This window comes from Astatotilapia calliptera, chromosome 16 (genome assembly GCF_900246225.1).
Source record: "Astatotilapia calliptera chromosome 16, fAstCal1.2, whole genome shotgun sequence".
Lineage (NCBI taxonomy): Eukaryota > Metazoa > Chordata > Actinopteri > Cichliformes > Cichlidae > Astatotilapia > Astatotilapia calliptera.
In genome coordinates this window covers 34,730,143-34,752,429 of record NC_039317.1, presented here as the reverse complement: position 1 = coordinate 34,752,429, position 22,287 = coordinate 34,730,143, and the positions used below count along the sequence as shown (strand labels likewise).

Sequence of the window (22,287 nt, the reverse complement as noted above, 5' to 3'; positions counted from 1 at the left end):
CAATATAAATATTATATTGTTCAAACATGAAAAGTATATTGTTAGAACAATAAACTTTTCTCGTTCTAACATGATACAGCTCTATTTTCCTTTTGCCTGGGTGCCAGCTCTACGCTTACGTACTCAGATGAGCTTGCCTCATCCTACAAGTTGTGCCTCCATCTCTCGTGTCCAGATCACACGCTGCACTGCCGTGCTGCTCCAAACGATTGATGATTGGGAGCTGGTCGTGAGGTGTTAACTGCTCATTACCCCATGCACACGATGCACGACACACGATGAAGGCAAAACACTGGCCGATCCCCAAAACTGTTGCGCGACTGAAAAATCGGCTCAAAATGGGCCAAAAATCGCACAGTGTATGGGCAGCTTTTGGAGGCTAGCTCCAAACAAACATCTGCAGCTTGGCAGTGTTTACAGCACTATAATGACCAGACCTAATTCTTTTGAAAACCTTACATCTTTCCACAGGTCTCCACTTCATCAGACATCACCTAGACTCAGAGCTGGATGAGGCCAGCACAAACAGCAGCCTAACTGACGAAGATGATGGATCCATGGGGTCAGGAAAGCCAGAAGCAGGGGAGCTGGAGAGGTACCTTTCATGTCCATTCACTGGAGGTGTGGCTCTATTACATGGCGTTCCTCACATCAAGAAGCTGTTGATCAAAATCAATACAGCTTCCTGCAATTGGAGCTTGTGAAGGACTTCTCAGTCATGCAGGACTCCTGTTCACTGCTGAACAGTCACAGCTTCACAGAAAGAACCTTGAGAGCAAACTGCTGCTGAAGCTGAACCATCACCTCACTGAGTGAAGAAATGGCACATTTTTGCTAAATATGCAGAAATAGATGCACACCCATACAACTTATGGTAAACTGAGCTGCCTTGTATGAACATATGTTGAAGATGCCTCGTTCTAATGTTTTCTCTGAGGCTGCTGCTGTTTATATATTTATATTATTTACTGTAGGTTTTGGTGAAAAAAGCTTTATGTTGTGAAAAACTGAAATCTGGAAATTAGAATAGTTAATTGTGCCTCTGAGGCTGTATCTGAGGCTGAGACCACGGGACTGTAAACATGATTGTTGGGCTTCATTTCTGTACTGAACAGTCATTTAAGATTAGTTAGTAAATAACAATTAGCTGATGTTGTTCATGAGACTAAAATCATCTCACTGTGGTAATGTAAATATAATATGGCCAATATTATAGTATTGTCAGATTATTATGATATATATATATATACAGTGTTGGGGAGTAACGGAATACATGTACCGCTGTTACGTATTTAAAATACAAAATATGAGTAACTGTATTCGTTACAGTTACCGTTTAAAAAGGTGGTATTCAGAATACAGTTACTTTGTTGAAATAAATGGATTACACTGCAGTACTTTCCTGTTTCATCTTGTCGCGGGTCAGGACTGTTTGGGTTTTGTTTGACAGCTACGTTCTGTCGTTCCAGGCGGCAGCGTTACGGTTGCCATGGTTACAGTCAAGGCTGGACTGGGACAAAAAATCGGCCCGGGCATTTTGACTAGAGACCGGCCCACCAGGATAAAGATTGAAAATGTGACGTCATTCAGGGGTAAAACCGCAAAGGATTCTGGGAACTTGTGGCAAGAGGTACTAGCGCACGCAGGCTTTCAATTGAACTCAGTCACACAGCGATAAAAAGAAACCCAAAAAATGGCAAGAAGCTGTTGTATTATTAACTGCAATAGCCGGTCGCATGACAGCCACAGGAAGCCGACGGGTAAAGAGAGTGTTTTTATCGGATTAAGTCGTTGAAGAGAAAATTTTTAAGCCATGTTTCCGAAGTAAGAGCCGACGGATGGTCTGGATATACCAAATATAACGTCTCAGAACCCTCCAGCTCACAGGTTAGTCTGCTCCAAGCATTCCCACAAAGGTCAGTCTGCTGTTGTAGTTAATGCGTCATTTTTCTTAACATAATTGGTGATATAGGTTACAAGCAAGTCTGGCGCTGAACAGAAATTGTCGCGCTATGCTCCTTTGTTTATTGTGCATAAATAGTGAATTGTCCTGACACAGTATTGCGTTTCGCTTCTGTTATTATGGTACACTGACAAAAACATGTACTTTTATTCACAGGATAAAACAGTTGTTTTGTATCACTAATTGCCCAGTACGATTACAGCATACAGTATTATTGTCACTGCTACATTTCTGTGATGCTACCAGAAATTATTTCCACTACTAATTAATTACCGTTGAGCTCAAAGGTCCTATTAATAAACGGTTAACGAATGTGTATTTATGACGACGATTTGTGAGACTGGTAAACTTACCTTTGTTCGTACGATGGTCTTTCGTTCTACATGGTGCATTTCAAGGTCCTGCACCCATCCGTCGGTAAACTGTACCTGGGCTTGTTGCAGTGACCTGAAGTTACTAAACTTCATGAGTGTATGCACTCACTCCAAGAACCGTATGATTATAAATCTGAGCGTGGTGAAAGTTGGGCAGCACGCTGTGTGCTCGTGAGGGTCTAACCCATGCCTATTCAACTACGAAGTTAGTTGGGCCAGATTTTCAAACCGAGGAATTTATCTGGGCCAGATATTTTTTTTTGAAGCCAGTAAGCAGCAGATCATGATCAATTTCAAACCCAAACAACTGTACTGAAAAACAAGTATTTTTTTTATTCCTTTTCCCCTATAAATCTGGTGGTGACCTCTCACAAATGCACACCAAAAGGTCCATTTAAAAAAAAGGGAGCTATAACTAAACTATTTTTTGCACATTTGAAATAATAATAATAATAACAAAAACATTTTGATAATTCCCTTTCAAATTAAAATAAATATTTCGCTGACCACTCACTTTTCCTGCCATGGATGGAGCCCCATCGATCACAAGTATACAGACACGCTTCATATCCAGACCATTTTCCTCAAAAAGAGCTTAAATCTTCTCAAACATCATTTCGCCAGCTGTTTGTCCCTCTAACGGTAGTAAGCCGAGCAATTTCCCATCCAAAAAAGGACATATACGCATTATCAGTTCTGTCTGTGATCTCCTGCTATAGACATTACATCAGTTTTCTTCAGGTCATCTAACAGCATTTCAAACTCGTCTGACGCCAGAACTTCAATTCTACGAATATTTGAACTGTCCTACAGGGGTACGTTTTTAATAGCAGATGTCACACTCACTTTTCACCGTATCCACCACGGCCAGCATGCAGTATTTCATTGTTTCAGAATCTGTGAAAGGCCTTTTCTTCTTCGCCAAGAAGCAAACACGAAGGGAAGATGCTGCAGCTCTCTTGGGCTGTACAGGACCCTCACCATGGTAGTACAACTCCGGTTGTAAGATTATTAAACTCGGTAAAATGAATAAGTATTTGTCAGTCCGGGCAGGGTTAAACCGACAGTTTTCATTGTCAATTTTGCGCTTTTGGAGTGAGAGAGACATGCTGTTGTCGCATCATATATTACGATGATTGTTTAATATGTTTACATCACGGTGCATTGTGGGTTAAATATTGCTAGGCTACTAGGAGTGTTGCATTCACAGTCTACACTACGCTGTAGGAATTTTAATTTTTTTTTAAATTAATTAACAAATTCATTTTTTGCGTTTTCTCTGTGTTTCTGCCAGGACCACAGGCAGGGCCACTCGCAGGTTGCTTCTGGGCCGCATTTGGCCCGCGGGCCGCCATTTGAATAGGCTTGGTCTAACCCTTTCACTCCTTTGATTTTTTTCTTGTATCTTTTCTTTGTCTTTTCGTCGAGTCTGTCTTTGTACGGACCGGCATTGTTCTCCTTTTGTTTTGTACATTCCTTTTTTTGTGCGTCAAAGAAAAAACAAGAAGGCATTGGAACCGGAGAATGAACGTTTTGCGGTGCTGCAAATGCTTGCATTTGATGCGGTACTTGGATTGTTTTGCCACGAGTTCCCGGCATGCAATGCGCGAAAATCACGTGATTGCTAAACAAGGGGGAGGGTGCATCCGGCCTCCTCGGCTGTAATTGGTCCAGCCCAGAGTCGATCATGACCAATTGGCCAATCCAACACCTTTCATTATATATCCAGTCGCCTCTTTGTTACTTCGGAAACATGGCTCGAACAATTTCTCTTCAACGACGTAATCCGATAACAACCGATCTCTTTACCCGTCGGCTTCCCGTGGCTGTCATGCGACCGGCTATTGCAGTTGATAATACAACAGCTTCTTGACATTTTTTGTGTTTCTTTTTATCGCTGTGTAACTGAGTTCAATTGAAAGCCTTCCTAAAAAAAAAACAAAAAATCGCCATCGGGCATACCGGGCCAGTCCAGCTATGAATCACGTGATGTTGTGGAAGCACGGACGCTTACCTGACAGGCTCCCAGTACCTTTGAGAAGTCATGTGATATAGTTTGTGGTTATTTTTTCCTGAGACCCAGCGTGAGATGACCCAAACTTAATTATGAAGTACAGAGAATGGAAACCAGGAGAAAAGCAAACATTAAAATCTATATTTAATGAAGAACATTAGAAAGAGAAATGTCACAGTTTCCTTTGATTTTCTTAAAATGCTTATGTTAATTTTCAAACAACATTAAAAAGTGTCTGGACCCCATTTGGCAGCATCAGTTTTACGTTCACAGTCAAACAAGTCAAAAAGTCGGACACAGAAAATCCGGCTGGTTCATTTGCAGATCTTCTGACCTGCAGCACCAAATAATAAGCTGGTCTACAAACACGAGGAGACCCTGCGAGTCATCGACGCTCAGAGCAGCACACATCAGTATCATCTGTTTCTCAAATAGGGCGAGAACTCCTCCTCTTCCTCTTCAGTTAGCGTGTCCGTGCTGTTGCCTTCACATCTGCTCGCAGTGCGGTCTGTGTGTGTCGGGAATACTTGAGGTGTCAGGTGATCTGATTCAGTTTGTGAGTCTGTGGCAGGTAAACCCTCCAGGCTGGACTCTTTCAAAAAGCCTGTGACGTCCTCCTCATCTCCATCGCGTGCAGCCATTGAGGCGAGGGTGACTGAGAACAGGTTGACATTGCCGGAGATGTCCCGCACCTCCTTGTCCTCTTTGGACTTCGTCACCTCCTCGTCCTGACTTTGTCCCCAGACTCCACTTCGACTCCTGTCTTTCACCAAACAGAGCTGCGCTCCCTCCACCTCCGTCTCCACCTGGCCTTCGTCAGACTCTGCAGGCAGCGCCGTTACTTTCACCTTAGCAAATAACCTTGAGCTTCCAGCGTCCAGTGCTGCCGTTGGCTCGCTGTTCGTTGACATGTTGCCAGACAGCTCCTCACAGCAGCAGCTCTCCCCCGAGGAGAGATCCACTGCTCTGTTCACATAGTTGCCATCATCGTCGTCCTCTGAGACATCGTCAATGTTGGCAGAAGGTGATGTTGTGTGATTCTTATGCTCCCCGGTCTCCGAGGTAACTGAGATGGGATCTGGGACGGTGGGCTGCGGGGCCAGGACGTAGCCTTTGGTTAGAGCCGTCTACAAAGAGAAGAGAAAGAAGCTCTGAGAAGGAGGAACAGAGGCAAACTCTGCTGAAGATGTCTATCATCGAGTCACAGCTGTGTCTAAGTATGCAGGACAAACACATCAGCCAAAGCTGTTTTCTGGGGACAGTCACTGTGATCTGTTAGCTGTTTGACAACTACTCTTTCAAGGATCTAGAGATGGTCTAGAGATGCTTTTTGAGTAAAGGTTTAACTACAGCCAGCTTGAAGGCCTGTGGTACACAGCTGATTATTAGAGATAGGTTGATCATATTTAAGACTGAAGCAAGATATACACAGAGCAGCAGGGCAAAACAGAAGTCGTTTTCAGCTCAGCTGACTCATTTGCTTAACCTTTGAAGGACTTTGGTCCTTCTGTGGAAATGCAAATCACAATATGCTGGAGGAGCTTTACGACTGTGGAGCTTCAAAGCGTTTGAACTTTGTCCTCTGAGAGACGCTCATGGATGAAATGAAGGCGATGTTCAACTTCACAGCAGAAATAAACACATCATTATAAAATCTCTCAAACCACAGGTGTTAGAGTGCACATGAAACTGGATTTCTTACAATTAGAGCTCTGGGCACAGTTTCCTTCAGTTTACAAATGACTCCCGTGTAGAAGAGGAGGAGCAGGCAGCTCGTGACGATGAAGATGGCAACCATCGGGACGCCGATGACCAAACCTAAAGTGAGGCCTGCAGACACACAGACACACATTATTCCATGCAGACGACCGTCTGAACCAGCCGAAGTACAGCGGAGGGGTGTGGTTTGTGGCTGTGCTGTGGGAGGGATGGGTGGAGCAGGTGGCTGGGGGAGGAGTCCCACTGGCGAGAGGGGCAGCCCTGGCATGTGTTAGTAATTACTCCCTCTGCATATTTACACAGATAAGGAGGCAGATGAATTGTGGCAGCTCATTATGCTCTGATTCAGCAACAACGCCCGCCTTACCGGCTGCACATCAGCTCACCTCTCTGCTGGTCCACCGCCGTGGTGAAGGTGCACTTCCAGGCAGACGGCTCATGGTTGTTTAGTTCTCTGGTGTTGAGCTTCACCTCTATGCAGTACTCCGCCCCTTTCTTTAAGTTTTCAAGGATAAAACTTTTATTTTCTGTTTCCAGCGTCTGCAAGTCAAAGAAGGAGGAAACGTGTCATTAAAATCACATCTGGGATTTGTCCACGACCCACTGGTGTGATCCTCAGCATCGTTTTCTCCTCTGACCTCTACGCGGCCATGAAGACACCTTTGGAGGCCTGACCAGGTGTGCAACACCTGCTCTGACAGGTGACTCTCAAAGTCAAAGTCTCCTCATGTCAATCAACCCGACACCTGCTTTTAGGCAGAAGCCTGCTGTGATTGCAAGGGCGTAGATTTGGTTGTGGCATTGGTGGGGACGGATGATTCAACCACCGACCCCTGCCCTGTTTCTTTTTCCCCCCTTTTTGTCTTTGCTTCTTGATAAAAGGAGAAATATACTTGCCTACATAAGCTATCTCTTTACATCAGCACTAAGGGAACACTGAATGACCTGCTGGGTTTTGTCCATAAAACTACTCACGAAAGATGACCACAGAGTAAAAGATCTCTCAGCAACATTATGCAACATTTTAGGCACTATTGCCCCAATCAAATCAGTGAGCTGGGATTTTTTATTCTAAACATGAACTACTGTTACCAATTGGTGTTGGCACAAAACCTTCGGCCTTCTGTTAGAAAGCGGAAGATAAAGAGGAACTTCATCTTTCAGCACAGCAATGACCCAAAGCACACATCCAGAACAACAACAGAATGGATTCACCGGAATAAGACTGAGGCTTTGGAAGAGACCAGACAGAGTCCAGACCTGAATTCCAACATCTGTTGGCTGATCTGAAGAGGGCTGTGCACAGGAGATGTTCTCGCAATCTTTCCGATTTGGACGTTTTTTTTGCAAAGAAGAGTGAGCAAATATTTCCACATCAAGATGTGCCATGCTAATAGGTTCCTACCCAAAAAGACTGATTAGAGTGATAAAAGGCAAAGGTGCTGCAACAAGGTATTAGTTTAAGGGTGTGCATATTTGTGCAACCAGGTTATTTTAAGCCAAATCTGCACCTTTGTGTGATTGGCTGCATTTCCATTTTTATATCGTATATGTACTATATGTGTTTTACAGCCGTGCCTGGACACCAGTCAGCGACCGCTGGCTCAGGGACAGGATGGCGAGAGGTTGCTGACCGGCCTGTAGGCCCATGTGACTGAAGCCTCAAACAGGTTTAAAGGAACTCTAGAATGAAGATACCAGCTGAGGTCTAAATCTGCACGCTGATGTTGGGATGAAATGGATGTCTTACCTGGATTTCTCCATCGGTTCCGATCCGAAATGAGACTCTGAAGCCGTTATATTGCTGGATACTGGGAAAGTTTGGCAGGTCATCGGGCCAAGGCAGTGAAATGTTGATCTGGATGTAGTTTTCATATCCGACCAGTGAGACCTCTGGAGGACCTAATTTAGCTTGTAAACAGAAGAAAACACGCGGTCACCTTTTGGTAAAGATTCAACCAGTCCAGAGATTTTAGTTCAATCAAAGCCTGATCTGGATTATGGGACACACTTAAATCCAAATGCACCAGTGTGAAACCCAGAAGACGCTCATGCTGACGTACTTTCTTTGTAAGGGACAAACACAATTATTTTGGACCTCGGAGACCAGGTTTGGTTGAAGAACGCTGTGACGTGCAGGTAATAATGAAAGTTCCACTCTGGTAGCATCAGCGGCATCGATGTTCCAGATGTTTGGTTGCATTGGGGCTGCGTTGGTATGTTGCATTGCTGTTTCCACTTCTTTCTATTATCACTGAACAACGACAAACAGAACATTTTAGATCAGAAGGACAAAAACAGTAAAAGAAACATTTGCTTTGTGTTACGACTGTTTGCTCAAACAGCGACGATGAGCTGTTCATGTCTCGAATCCAGCTGGTCCTAGATTCAAACGAAAGCTGATTTCTGATTGGACGTTTACTGTCAGGTTACCATTCATGAATAAGAGAGGAGTTTAGATGTTAATTAAAAAGCTCAGAAGTCTGCTGCTTTGCTCAGACGCAGCTTTTCAAACCTAAGCCGTGCTGTCGAGGCTGTGACCTTTAACCTGCTGAGGCCTGTAGACGTGTTTCCAGATAAAAGATGATGCATTCAGGGTGCTTAAGACGGGAATATGACACAACGCCAATATTTCAGAGCTAAAACAGGACAAGTGAACGCACCACGTATCACAGGTTTTATCCCCTCTGATAGCTCGTTCAGATCCTGATGGAAACCCATCTGAGGCCTGAAGCTGGCTCACCTGAGGCCAGCACACCGGCTCTGAAGACTCAGTGAAACCTGAAAATCATTTCTAAGACATGCAGGAAGGCAGCCGGATGCTGCTGCGTTTTAGCTGTAAGACAATAAAGACTCGTTGGACCCACAGGCTGTGGTTTGGTGACGAGGACGCTGTATGAGGAAGAACACAGTTTCTGAACTAGCTGAAAAACACGAAGCCACGAGCAGTTTCAGTGTATTCATGTTAAACCTTGCAAACGTAAAGCGAACCCTCACGATGAGTGCTGAAACTGAAACGGCGTCAGAGCCATCCCAGCTGCTCGCTGTGAACAAACCGCCCAGGAGAGAGAAAGCACCCCGCCCAGGCAGATATTCCACCAAAGAAGAAGAAGGAGCCAGTGAAGCTGACTGAAAACGTGAGCAGATTAAAGGTCGCGGTTCACCAGCAGGAGATCATCACCACAGCAACGCGGCCCAAACAATCAAAGTCAAACAGTGTAGAAAAACGTGAAAAATGATGGAAATGCAACAGATTTGGTGATCGGTACAAATGTTAGAAGATTCATTCAAATATGAAGGACGTGTACAAACGTGGGGCAGTCTCCATGGTTACATATCAGCTGATGGTTTCCTACAAACATGTTCACAGAGATATCAGCTGTGAGAACTCCCACTGTCAGTGTGTGAGTCGTCCCTGCACACACACTAATATCTGTTATTGATAATATTAGAATATTAAAGGCGAGCTCTGTGTCGGACACGTCGCCCCTCGGAGTACTCAGTACCCTTAAAGTAGCTCTCAGGGCAAAGAGGTTGGTGACCCTGGTCTGAAGAGGTCCCCACAAACCTCAGCCCGCCGCTCTGCTTTCACTTCCTGTTTCATCTCCACGCACTCCAAAATAACCACGATCTGTGTGCTAGAACATCTTTGTGTGTGTGCGCGTAAATGGAAAACAGCTGTAAGCTGTGTTCAAGCTCTCGAGCCTGTGTGCGTCTGTTATCAGGGGTTTCCTCCATGCCTGAGAGGAGCGCTCCCTGAAGCCTGGACCAGCTGATCTCTGTGCAGCAGTTGCTCAGAGACGGCGGCTCATCGTCCCACAGAGCACGCCGTGCACGCCATCACAGGCAGCAGGGAGGGCTGCTTCATGTTTACCACACATCATAAACCTGCATGGAGGTCACGCCCCCACTCACACACCTGATCCTCCATCGTCTCACGATCACAGCACACTTTGTCTTTTTATTTACGCGTACGAACGAGCTGCTTATGTTTCCCATGTCACGACGAGTTTGGCTCGAATGTTTCTGATGTCGTCACACGTGGACACGACACCGGGTCTAAAGACCAGAACGTCTGTCTCCATGAAATCTGTTCTTCTGGATAAACTGCAAAGATGAAGCTGTTTCCTCTGATTTTATAAAATATGAACAAAAAAACTTGTAACTAACTTTGTATAGCTGCATAATTACAATATAATTAAAAAGGAAATTATTCTGTTGTTTCATTTCTTTCTTTGATCTGAAGAAAAGTGCAGACAAACTTGTGTGAGTTACAAAATAAAACAGGAAATCTATTTTTGAATCGTTCTTTTGGTAAAAAAGAAGAAGCAACAGTGGAATTTCCCAGCAGGCTACGGGGGGACTTTTACCCTCCTTTAGAAAAAATATCGTGTTCTGAACTTCGACAGGAAGCATCTGACAAAAACACGCAGCTGATGCAACACTTTTATTTACAGGTGTTTAATCCTGTCCTTTATCTCAGGTGTGTGTGTGTGTGTGTGTGTGTGTGTGTGTGTGTGTTAATAAAAGCCTGGAGTCACAGCTGAGCTTGAACTTGATCCTTCAAGCGTCTGAACTTTGCGTTTCTACATCACCCACAGAGCTCAGAGGTTTTTTGGGGTTTGATGTGAGCACCATCGTCTTCATGTTACCAGGCTGAGAGTGACAGGACGTGAGGACAGACGGCGGACAAATTACCTCACAAAGACCCCGTACTCTGTCCCAGGGGGCGTGTTGTCGCCGGGCTTCCACCGAAGGACGTGGCGGAAGTTCAGAGAGTCGACAGAAAGGTTAACAGGTGCGGGAGGCGGATGAGCGAGCTCTGCGAGAGGAAGAAAAGAGAAAATATGTGAGGCAATCTGATGAGTCACGAGGATCCAAAGTATACCTGACAGGTATCAGCCTGTGTGTGGGTGGGGCAGGACGGTATTTGAACACCTGACTGCTTTTACATGACTCACCTGAGTGCAGCAGCAAGCTGAGGCAGAGCAGCAGAGGCAGACAGGCCATCGTCACAGGTGGGCAGGATTCATCGTCACGTCTGCAAACGCGCTGAGAGCCAGGAAGCACCACGCGGTCCAGCTGCAGCGAAACATCATCTACATTTACATCTCATCGACGAGACGATTGTAATGTTTCGGATTGTTTCAGTTCGAGAAAAGATTTTCAGTCAATTAAACATAAACTCAGTTAGTTGCCCAACTGCAGCCGCTTCATCCTGAAGACAGAAAACCCCCACCATCAGACAGCGGTGACAAAAACCCCTTTTCACAGGAAGAGAGCAGGGAAACAGGATGAAACACTAAAAAGACAACATTTAGTGACGCACTGCAAACGGCGAGAGAGGGGAGAGGACGCTCAGAGAGAGACAGACTCTCAGACTTGTGGGCAACATCGTCAACATGTTGCATCAAGCATGAATGATGACATCACAGCAAGTCTGGCACCTTCTCTCCTCTTCCTCCTCTTCCTCCTCTGCCGCTGAGCCCAGCCCTGCTGCCTCAGCACTCTCACATCCTCCCACGTGCATCACTTCTACCACATTATTAGAAACCAGAGTTAAAGCTTGAAGGTGAACTTTTTACTCAGTGTTCACGAGACGGCAGCTGCAGAAAAAACTGACGTTCTTTTACAAAAACAGGAGCCGTGCAGACTGACTGGAAACACGCTCAGGACCCCGAGTCTGGTCCAGAGGCTGGGAGCCTCAGCACCGCTGTGAAAGTCTCCCAGTTCCTGTTTTCAGTGAAAACATCACGATGAGGACGGTTCATGAGCGTGAAACACCAGGACATCAAAGGTTTACTGTATGGTGTTTGAAAAACCACACGTGAAAAACACACAACTAGGGCTGCTCGATTATGGCAAAAATGATAATCACGATTATTTTCACTGAAATTGAGATCTCGATTATTTGACGATATTTATTTAACCCTTTAAGACCTACTATAGAACCAAGTCCGCCAGAGCTTATATTCATTTTTTACATGTTGTAGTGCCATTTATGGGAGCATTTCAAGTTGCTATACAACTGTTATAGCCCATATTTTAATAATATGTATGCATTAAGTCCATAGTAACTACATTAATTGCAAAAAAGTGCAATAAACTACAAAAAACAAATTGAAAATCGTTTTTGGTTTTTTTACATATATTTCTACTTGGAGAAATTTAAGAGGTTTGTCCCTCAAAACTTTAAATACAAAAAAGTTGCAAAAAATAGTTTACAACAGGAAATTTATTTTGAGTGTCTTCATAGTTTTATTTTGGAGATACAGCAATTTTTATATACACTGCAGGAAAAACGAAAAAACAATCCTATGATGCAAATTTGCAAAGAAAACAGCAGGTGCATCAAAATAAACTATTTCCAGCTGTGCAATTCGAGTTCTAAGCATCCCAGCAACTATTCAGAAAAGTCAAACATGACCAGTAGAGGCTTTTAAGGCCTACAAGTAAAAAAACTACATTTCCGCGAAAATGACGTCACTTCCGGTTTTGGCCAGGAAATGGCGGACATGTGATAGTTCGCGCTGACGTCTGTTTCACGGTGGGAAGTGTTAAGAACAGCTGATCGGCGAAGCCTGTTTCTGGAATATTATGCTTTTGTTCCTGCAAGCGCTTTTTATGCAATTTTTGCAAAGCTTTTTGTGGAAGGAAACCGTGACCGAGGACAAGCTGATGGCATCAGATGTAAGTACAACTCCTCCGGTTTCATATGGTAAATGGCCTGTATTTATATAGCGCTTTACTAGTCCCTAAGGACCCCAAAGCGCTTTACATATCCAGTCATCCACCCATTCACACACTGGTGATGGCAGCTACATTGTAGCCACAGCCACCCTGGGGCGCCACCGGGCCCTCTGACCACCACCAGTAGGCAAAGGGTGAAGTGTCTTGCCCAAGGACACAACGACCGAGACTGTCCAAGCCGGGGCTCGAACCGGCAACCTTCCGATTACAAGGCGAACTCCCAACTCTTGAGCCACGATCGCCCATATGCAAAACAAATTATTGCGCTAGCTTACGCTGTTCCGGTTCTACAGGGATTTAACAATAGTTACACAAAACGGAGCGTGCTGCTCTGACCGGCTTTAAAGGGTTAACAATGACTTTAAAAAATAATATAACATAGTGTGCAACACCACTGAAGTTTTTTTTACCTGTCTTTTCAACCAACAGCAGTCACTCTCCTCTCCAAATAACTCCTGCTTAGCTTTCCGAGCTTCCCTCGGGTCCTCTTAATCAGCGGTCTCCAACCTTTTTTGCGCCACGACCGGTTTATGCCCGACAATATTTTCACGGACCGGCCTTTAAGGTGTCGCGGATAAACGAGGGAGGGGCTAATAATCGGCTCAGTCATTTTTAATGATCGTTGAAAGTCCAGATCGTAATCGTGATTAAAATTCGATTAATTGAGCAGCCCTACTCACAACACAGTCAACAACAATAACAGTGACAATAGCGATAATCCATCATCTGGTGATCCTTGTCAGGGTCACAGGGGGCTGGAGCCTCCCAGTTACCCTGCACGCTGGACTGGTCGCCAGTCTGAGACAGACCAGACTGGACACAGACACGGGGAGAACACGCAAAGTCCACGCAGAAAGACCCGACAACAGCGCTAATCACCGCGCCACCGTGCTGCTAAACAACAACAATAATAATAATAACTGGACAGTCTCGTGCACTTAAGTCAATTCAATTTTATTTATATAGCGCCAAATCACAACAACAGTCGCCTCAAGGCGCTGTTGTTGTGATTTGGCGCATTACAGTAGTTTTAGTCAGCGTGGTGTTTGTCAGAGTGACAGATCGTGATATAATAATCTGAGCCCACGGTGAAACCTGTCCACTCTCCCACGTTTAAAACAATAAAAGGCAAAACCAGATTAGTTTAATGAGCGCTTTGTTCAGAGGAACACAACACACAGTCTCAGTGACCACGGACACCCTGATTGACTTTCTGATCAGTCACTTATCCCTATTATCATTGTTATCATGATGATCATTGTTGTTGTTATCACTTCACGCGGCTGGTCGGTGTCCGCTCCACAGTCTGGCCCCTGCTCGCGTGTACTAGTCGGTAGTTAAACACCATAAACCGGCCCCGGAGTGCCCGCCGGTCACTGCTCCCTGCGGAACCGACACAGCCACACACAGACAGCGGTGTCTGACACAGTGGTCTGCATAATGTATGTGTGAGAACACAAACAGTGGAGGAATTGTGTTGCCAATGGCATTAACCGCATATACAAAGGTGACCAGTGAACCTCTCTCTGCTGGTGTCGTTGCCCCAACTTGTTTAATATAAGTTAAAGTAATAGTGTGGTAACATCTGCATTATTGTTACAACTGACCCAGACTCCTATAGCCATGAACTAGCTAACATTACAGCCAATGGCTAAAACATTAGCACTAAAGACCTACACAGAATATATCCCCATAGACATACAAATAACATAATTTAAGTTTGATGAGTTTAACTGCAAAGCAGATAATGCTATTAAACATTGAAATAAAGTAGAAAAACTTACTTTTTGGCATACAAATTACTTTTTTTCATGTTAAATTGTCTGTGTTTGACAAAATGTGCTGATTTTTCACATGTGATAGCAGAACTGAGTTGGGCATGCACAGGATGAGTCACATCATTTGAAACTTAGCCCTGATTGGAGAAATTGGAAGTGTTACAACTGACCCACGTTACAACCATCCCCGGTCTCCCCTACTAGTCGGTAGTTAAACACCATAAACCGGCCCCGGAGTGCCCGCCGGTCACTGCTCCCTGCGGAACCGACACAGCCACACACAGACAGCGGTGTCGTGGACATGCTCGGCCGGCCTCGGTGGCCCTCTGCCCGGTCACTCACCTCCTGTCTGCCCGGAGCGGAGCTTCCACAGCCTCGGAGAAAGACGAGCAGCTCCCAGAAACTCTCCTTACACTGTGACGCAGACGGGCTCCTCTCAGCTCTCCACATCAAACCTACCACCGCTTCCTGCCACGCCCTTCAAAGTAAAAGCCTCCCGCACCAACACAGTTCTACACTGGTCTCCGTGGACTTTTTTTCCTTAAGCTGGATCTAGTTTTCTGTATCTTAATAATATGTTATTAAATTATTGTAATGTGATCGGGATGAACTGTGGACCTCTCACAGTAGGAACTGAGTGGTTAACATCACGCGTGGGCGTGTCAGAGTGCCAGGGTAGAATTTTTTCCTTGCGTCGGGAGCGCGCACTGATGAGTGTTTGTGGGTTACAGGAGAAAATGATGCATTAAAAGTTCTCACGCGGCGCATCATTTCCACACCGTGGCTCATATTTATTTGTATCCTGTAACTTTACTGTTTAAAGAGCCAACGCCGCTAATATTTCAGCAGTAATACGTCTTTATAAGAAGTGTTTGTGAACTAAATCTAAAAACGACAGATAGTGTTCATCCGTGATTCGGACAGCCCCTGTGCGCGCTCCCGACGCAGGGGAAACAAATCGTCTGGGGATACCAACCCTGGCACCACACCGGCGATCCAGCTGGATGGAAAGGCTGTTATGTTCGGGGGTGAGGAGGGGAGGATGGGTGCCGTGTTTAGGTAGGGACTCCAGACCCCGCCGGATCAGCTGCTGTCTCTGGGATCCCGTCGCGCATGCATATAGTTTAATAGTTTAATAGTTTAATTATTTATATAGCACATTTAATTACAACAGGAGCGTTTACCAAAGTGCTGTACAAGAATACAACATACATAATAAAACAACTTAGAGTATTAAAAGCAAACACCAAATATGAATTAACAAACAACTCTCATGCTGTATTAAAAGCCAGTAAATAAAAATGTGTTTTAAGATAAGATTTAAAAAGATTGACAGTATGAGCCTGTCTGATGTGTAGGGGTAAATTACTCCACAGCTTAGGCGCTACGACTGCAAATGCTCGATCACCTCCATGAACCAGCCTCGACCTTGGTACAGCTAAAAGCAAAAGATCACTTGATCTAAGAGATCTAAGGGGGTATAAGTCTGCAAGAGGTCAGACAAATACCCGGGAGCCTGTCCATTCAGGGCTTTGTAACAACAATAAAATTTTAAAATTAATTCTGAAGCGGACAGGGAGCCAATGAAGGGAGGCAAGTACCGGGGAAATGTGTTCACATCTTTTAGTACGTGTCAGAAGACGAGCTGCAGCATTCTGGACCAACTGCAGCCTTGAACAAGCATCCTATAAAGGATGCTTGTTCAGGGGAAAGGTTGGGGGTGTGGGGGTGTGTGGGGGGTCTATAAGTTCGGTATTTTAATGTCGGGGAAGCTGGGAGGAGGTGGCTGGGAGGTGTAGTCGCAGTTGGGGTTGTCAGTGTGCAGTGTCGTTAATTTGCAGTGGGTGGATCCTGTGCTGTGGTTTATACTGGCGTGGACAGATGCGGCCTCGCTCGGGTAAAAAAAAAAATCGTAGATCTTTTACTGAAGTTCACGAACTTTTCCGGTAAAACAGAAGATTCCGTAGAATTTCTCTACTATTTACGGACATTCCTTCAACTCTAAAACGGAAAATTCCGTTTCTTCACAATAAAATTTGTATGAATAGAAAAACTGAAAGTCGTGTTTATCATTTACAGACACTGGTTTTCACTGTAACTCATTAAATTAATTTCTTTATATCTTTACACTTCGATACAGTTACAACCTTTTACACCATCTGCTCAAAAATTCGTAAATTAAAACTTCATGAACAAAATAACTGACAGACATCAAAATGTGAAGATTTGTATTTCCCTTGAAGTCACTTTGTCCTCATGTAAACGCGTTCATGCACATTCACGTGTTTTCTTCCTACAGGACACCTGACCAACAAACATGTAATAGTATTTGTACAGTAACAGTATCCAGAGTACTTTAGGTTCGAATCACTGCTGCGGTTGTTTGGCTCAGCCAAACACGCGTGGTTCACATCCATGTGTGTCCACTCATGAGAAGGACACACATGTAGTCCTGCATTCACTTCATCAATGAATCCGAGTGAACGTTTGTCCTGCATTAACTCTGTGGGGTCTTCACCTTACAGTAACACGTGTGTTTGTTCACTGATGCTATATGAATAAAAGGGAACTACAGGTGTTCCTGAAACGTGTCTTTGTTAGAACAGGGCGGATGGATGAGCACAGCCCTCTCAGCGCAGGGCTGACACCACTTTGCCCCTTATAGGAAATACAACACAAATTTATTAGGACAGGTTACTAAACCAGGCTTACAGGTAAAAGGACATTTACTGAGCGGATCGTGTCAGCTGTTGCTTTTCAAGGACAGCGAGCAGCAAAGTACAGTTAGCAGTGTTTGTTCTGATGAAGACTTTAACCTGTAAACAGCAGCGCAGTGAACAAGGATCTGTGTCCACGAATGTGTCCTCTACTCATTTAAGCCAGACGGTGACTGCTGTCCTCCTCTGTGCTCTGAAACATGTTAAACATGGATGCGAGTGAATGGAGGAAATGAATGTGTTCATCAGATATGAATAAGAACAGCGTCTCCCTGTTTGTTTTCTCTCGGTTTGTTGGTGATAATAATGATTTTTAGTAAAAATCATTAAGAATCTGTTTTCCTGTGAAAGGACTCGATGTGCTTTTAGAAAACAAAGTTTTATTGGATTTTATTTTTTCATTAAATAAATAGATAATAAAACGAAAAAGAAAACAGAAGGTTTTGTATTTATAATTGTACAAATACTTGAATATATTCAGACTTTGTGATTTATCGTGTTGTCACTTTTCTTCCTTTCACCCGCTGTGTGAAAACAAAGCCCTGGGCTCCCTCTGCTGGTTCGTTAGTTGAGGACAGGCGGCAGAAAGCGCAGGAGGACCCAGTCCTCTTACGTTGAAGTTCTTCCGCTTCCTGTCTCGCTGCTATCCGGTTGTTCAGTGATGACGCGAGGAATCCTACTTCCGGGTCTAAAGTAGCTGCGTTTAATATGGCATTTGTGTTGTTAACATGTTCAATGTTATGTATTTTCTTCTATTTAATCTCAAAAAGCTCCTAAAACAGTCAGCGACCACTGTTGACCTCCCTCGGCTTTTATTACCACTAATCATTTATTTAAGCTCAGTTTTTAAAACCTTAGGATGTAACTACAGCCCAGCCCATGCAGCAGTATATGAATGACTAACCTCGTATTGTGGATGGATTATCTCAGTTGTTCTCCTGGCTGAAGTTTGGTCCTTTCACAGCATCCTGCCATGCGATTACATTTGTTCCTGACCACCGAGAACACTCACGGTAACTTTTATCGAGTGGAAAAAAAGTTAGCTTGTTTATATTATGCTAACATAGCTGTGTCGCTAGCGGTCACGTAGCACATCATTATATACCAGCTAGCCCAACTTCAGTAACCCTACAAACGTCACTGCTGTTTAGTTTTCTGTCTTCATTTATGCTGGAAGTGATAGCAGAGCTGTACGTTTTAATTTGTTTCCAAAACCCCGCAGTCAGGACATGCTATATTGTATTTAGATAGAAGCTAGCGAGCTAACTCCCTGCTAACTTCTAACTCCGTTAAATGTCATAAATTCCATTTTCATGGATGCCTGGATGTTAAACTCAATTGTTACACCTGGTAGAGCAGAACGCTGATCATTTTATTAAAGATGAAAGACTTTAGACAGTTTTTCAACTCTCAGTAATGCCATAGTGATCGTTTGATATATGGACCTGCAGCGGAGTTTAGACCCAGACACGGCTAGTGACGTCAGACTGAACAACCGGATTGCGCTTCCCAAACGTCACTCGGTGGTTTCCAGGCTGTTGTTTGGGGGGCCGCCGCTGGAGGGCGCTGTGGGAGTTTATTAGTTAGGAGTTTTTTAAACGCTTTTATTTCTGTGAACTCTGAAAAGCTGCAGAGCTGTGAGGAAATGTCTCAGCGACTCGCTTTAATAAAGTTTTTAGAATCAAAGCCTGTTGGTCTGACTGTGACTGTTGTTTATTACTGTTGGTGTGAAGTGCAGGCATGAAGCTGTAACAAAGTCAACATCACAACACGTTTTCAAACTTTATTGTCAGACTACACAAAGCTTCCACATGATGACGTGTTTATGACATTCACTCCAAATTATATACAAATCAAAGGTGCCGAGCCGTTTCCAAATACACAACCTGCTCCTTAAACACAAGTCATCACGAAGCCTGCAACAAGCGTGCAAATCATCCGAAAGCAAAACACGTTCCCTGATGCAGAGTTAAGGTGCTGGAACAGAGACCAGGAGAGGAAACGGAGACAGGACGAGGGAGTGACGTCAAACCCAAAAACCCCGCTGAGCTCATTTTCACCCATTTTGTGGTGGAAAGTTCCAGACTCTTTGACTTTCAGTGCCAGTCCTCTGTGAACTGCCTGAAAACCATTATGGAGGTGTGTTACAGCCCAGTTTAGCAGATGGGAAGAGCTGTGGAAAAATCCCAGTGTGTCAGAGCGCTGCACGCTGGAAATGTGAGCTGCTCTGTTTGCGTTTGCCACAGCAGATGGCGTTCACAGACAGACTTCTGCCTGTTGCATAACTACAAGTGTTTGTGCTCAGGAAGAGCAGGAGGAGCCTGACAGTCACCGAGGAGGGCAAACTCACCCAGCGGTTCTCCTTGTTCCTGACTGGGTAAACTTGAAAACACAGACTGTATATAAAGATGGACAGCATGGCAATCGCCCTCTGGTGGCAGGTTGGGGCAAAAGTTATAAACCCCGCCCCCTCCAAATCAAAGTGATCTTAAACATTTTCTTCTCATGAGCAGTGCTTCTTAAATTTAGGTTTTCACCACTAACCAGGTGACGTCAGCTGTTGGACAGGCCTAGAGACCGGACAGGTCGGCCCGGAAAAACAAGGATTCACCAGCTGGATGGAGAAGCACTAAACCTCCCTGTGACCGCTTCCAGCAACCAGGTGGAGAATTCACATTTTTCCTTAACAATCGGAGGTTTCCGTGCAGTCGCTGACTGTCTGATAAATGCTAAGTGTAAATGATGTAAGCATGAAAATCAAGTGCAGAGACCCTCTGATGAAGTCAGACACTCACAGGCTGAGCATCTTTCATGTTACATGGAGAAAAATCAAGCGGACCGTGTGTCACTGCTGCTGGGTTTGTTTGCTGATGGGGCGTGCAGCCCTGACCCCTCCCTGACTTCACACCACATGATCTATAATTATGTCATAAAAGCTGCTCATATGAGACCAGATCCCAAAGCCTGCAAGACTCTGGGTGCTTATCAGAGTCTGCTGTCAGGACGGCTAACCACGAGTCATTGGTCACTGCTGAGGCATTTAACTAACCAATAGGCGGAGAGGTCATGAATAATGTGCGCTTACATCAAGCCTGAACGTCAGTGTTTATCTGCACGTTCGTTTTTCTGGAAAAGGATTAGCGGTTTAAATGTCTACACTTTCAACTGAAGTTCCACGTACAACCACTAGAGGGCTGCAAACAGCCAGAAAATAAAGAAGAACGTTTGTTTTGGTCATTTAGGGGGTGCTTCAAACAGCAACAGCCCATCAAAGGTTTATATGGACTGTTACAGTATAAGAAATGATAAATGTATCTTTATAGCTTATGGTTTAACTCAGGAGCAGCTTTCAGTTCTGCCTTTGACCACCAGAGTGTGAGGAACTACCAGGACATTAGCAAACATGCACTGATTTGCCTGACATCCTCTGTCGTGTGGCTGCAGCACAGCGACACCTGCAGAGCCAAAACTGAACTGTTTCAGAACAGAGAAACTCCAGGAAACTGAACCCTCTGTTCACATCAAATGTTTGTGCATGAGATCAAACCCAGTTTAAGAAAAAGGGCTAATCCCTCCACCCGGCCTTGATTAAGTCGAACGTGCTAGCTTGGACTCTGGCCATGTGTGTGCACTTTGTAGCTGTCCTGCTGTGAATGAGAATTAGAACCTGGAAGCGAATCAAAGCATTTCTGACGCACATCATTTTGGACTCTAAGGTTGGTGTTTGTAAAAGTGAGCCGTGCTCTGTGCACGTTTTAAAAGTTTCTGTTTGCGGGAACATTTCCTCACACAGAGGCGCTGAGCAGCGTGCAAAGTCCCGCCGTGTAATTAAGCATAGAGGCCAGCGTGTGCTGGGCGTGGACCTGAACTCTGACTCTCTGCTCTGAATCCTCACTGCATGGGTTTAACACACACACACACACACACACACACACACACACACACACACACACACGTTTGTGTGAGCAGGTCTCACAGAGCCTCTCAGGACTCGAGCAGGAGGACAGCGAGAGCATGCAAGCTCCTCGGCCTTAAAGCGAGTGTGAAACAAACACATTCTGTTTGCGCTCTGCTGAGCGACAGCTGCGCAGCCCCGTCCAGCTCAGCAGAGCCCAAGTCATGGTCGCCGTCCAAGCGAGTGCGCGGTGTTGGCTGCTGACGGAGGATCCTAACGCTGGCACTCGTGTTGTTCGGCGTCCATTTTAACCTGTTTCAAAACAGCTTGTTTTATGAGGCCATCTGCTCTCAATCAGAGCAGCTGGGAAAACGCGGCACAGCGCCTGCCGAGCTCTCTGGCCTCAGCAGACCCCGCTGCTGTCGGACATGTTTACATTCAGAGGCGTCGTCCTTAAACCGACACAGCGGTGTGTTTGAGTCATGTTTCAAAGACAGAGCGGCAGACGCGCTCGTCCCGCTCTGGACAGCGTTCACTGCGGCCAGCTGCCCCAGTACGTCTTGTTTTCATCTTCATAATCTGCACCGACAGGATTTCATCATGTGGCACACAAATGTTCTTCCACGAGGCCGTTATGTAACGCAGACCTGCAGGAAGCCAACGCGCCCTCGCTCTATCCGCAGCGCTGCTGAACGTTGGTTTGAGTTTGAAACCGCTCAGCACTCATCATTTGATGCTCTGGGAATGAGACTGGAGGAGTTAAAGTACAGACGTGAATCTGAGAGCGGCTTCAGCGCTTTGTGGTGGAAATTCATTCTCAGACAGTCTTAATGTTGATTTATTATCTCGCCAAATAAAACTGAGTGCTGAGCTGCTGCCCAGGATGCACCTGAAGAGGTTTCGTATGGGGTTTATTGTTGGCTCTTTTGAAGTATGAACTCTGGAGCCGTGAGCCTCTGAGAGGTTCTGCAAGTCTCTAGGGATTAGGGTTATTGAGTACTTTGCTCGTACTATGTGTCTGCACAAGTGGTACACCGCTTTGGTTACGTCCTTAGGTTTGCCTCTTTCATCCCAAAT

The 22,287-nt window shown here is 45.0% G+C and overlaps 1 protein-coding gene across 1 annotated transcript; it reads right to left on the bottom strand.

Annotated features, from left to right (window-relative positions):
* Window positions 1–4,477: 4,477 nt before the first annotated feature.
* Window positions 4,478–15,110, bottom strand: LOC113008132 (uncharacterized). The gene is made up of 8 exons (XM_026145311.1): window positions 14,941–15,110; window positions 11,032–11,152; window positions 10,769–10,892; window positions 8,134–8,324; window positions 7,821–7,981; window positions 6,457–6,610; window positions 6,054–6,181; window positions 4,478–5,478 (listed from the first exon to the last, which is right to left on the bottom strand). Exons 1-8 carry the CDS (start codon window positions 15,046–15,048, stop codon window positions 4,768–4,770), a joined length of 1,698 nt encoding a protein of 565 aa, XP_026001096.1. The 5' UTR covers window positions 15,049–15,110; the 3' UTR covers window positions 4,478–4,767.
* Window positions 15,111–22,287: the final 7,177 nt, after the last annotated feature.

Excerpts from the sequence above, each read along its gene's own strand:
- LOC113008132 (XM_026145311.1), bottom strand. The coding sequence starts at position 15,048 with ATGTGGAGAGCTGAGAGGAGCCCGTCTGCGTCACAGTGTAAGGAGAGT. Across the intron at positions 10,893-11,031 it reads CAGCTTGCTGCTGCACTCAG|AGCTCGCTCATCCGCCTCCC; the intron begins GTGAGTCATGTA and ends TTCCTCTCGCAG. Across the intron at positions 6,611-7,820 it reads GAACCGATGGAGAAATCCAG|ACGCTGGAAACAGAAAATAA; the intron begins GTAAGACATCCA and ends TTTGACTTGCAG.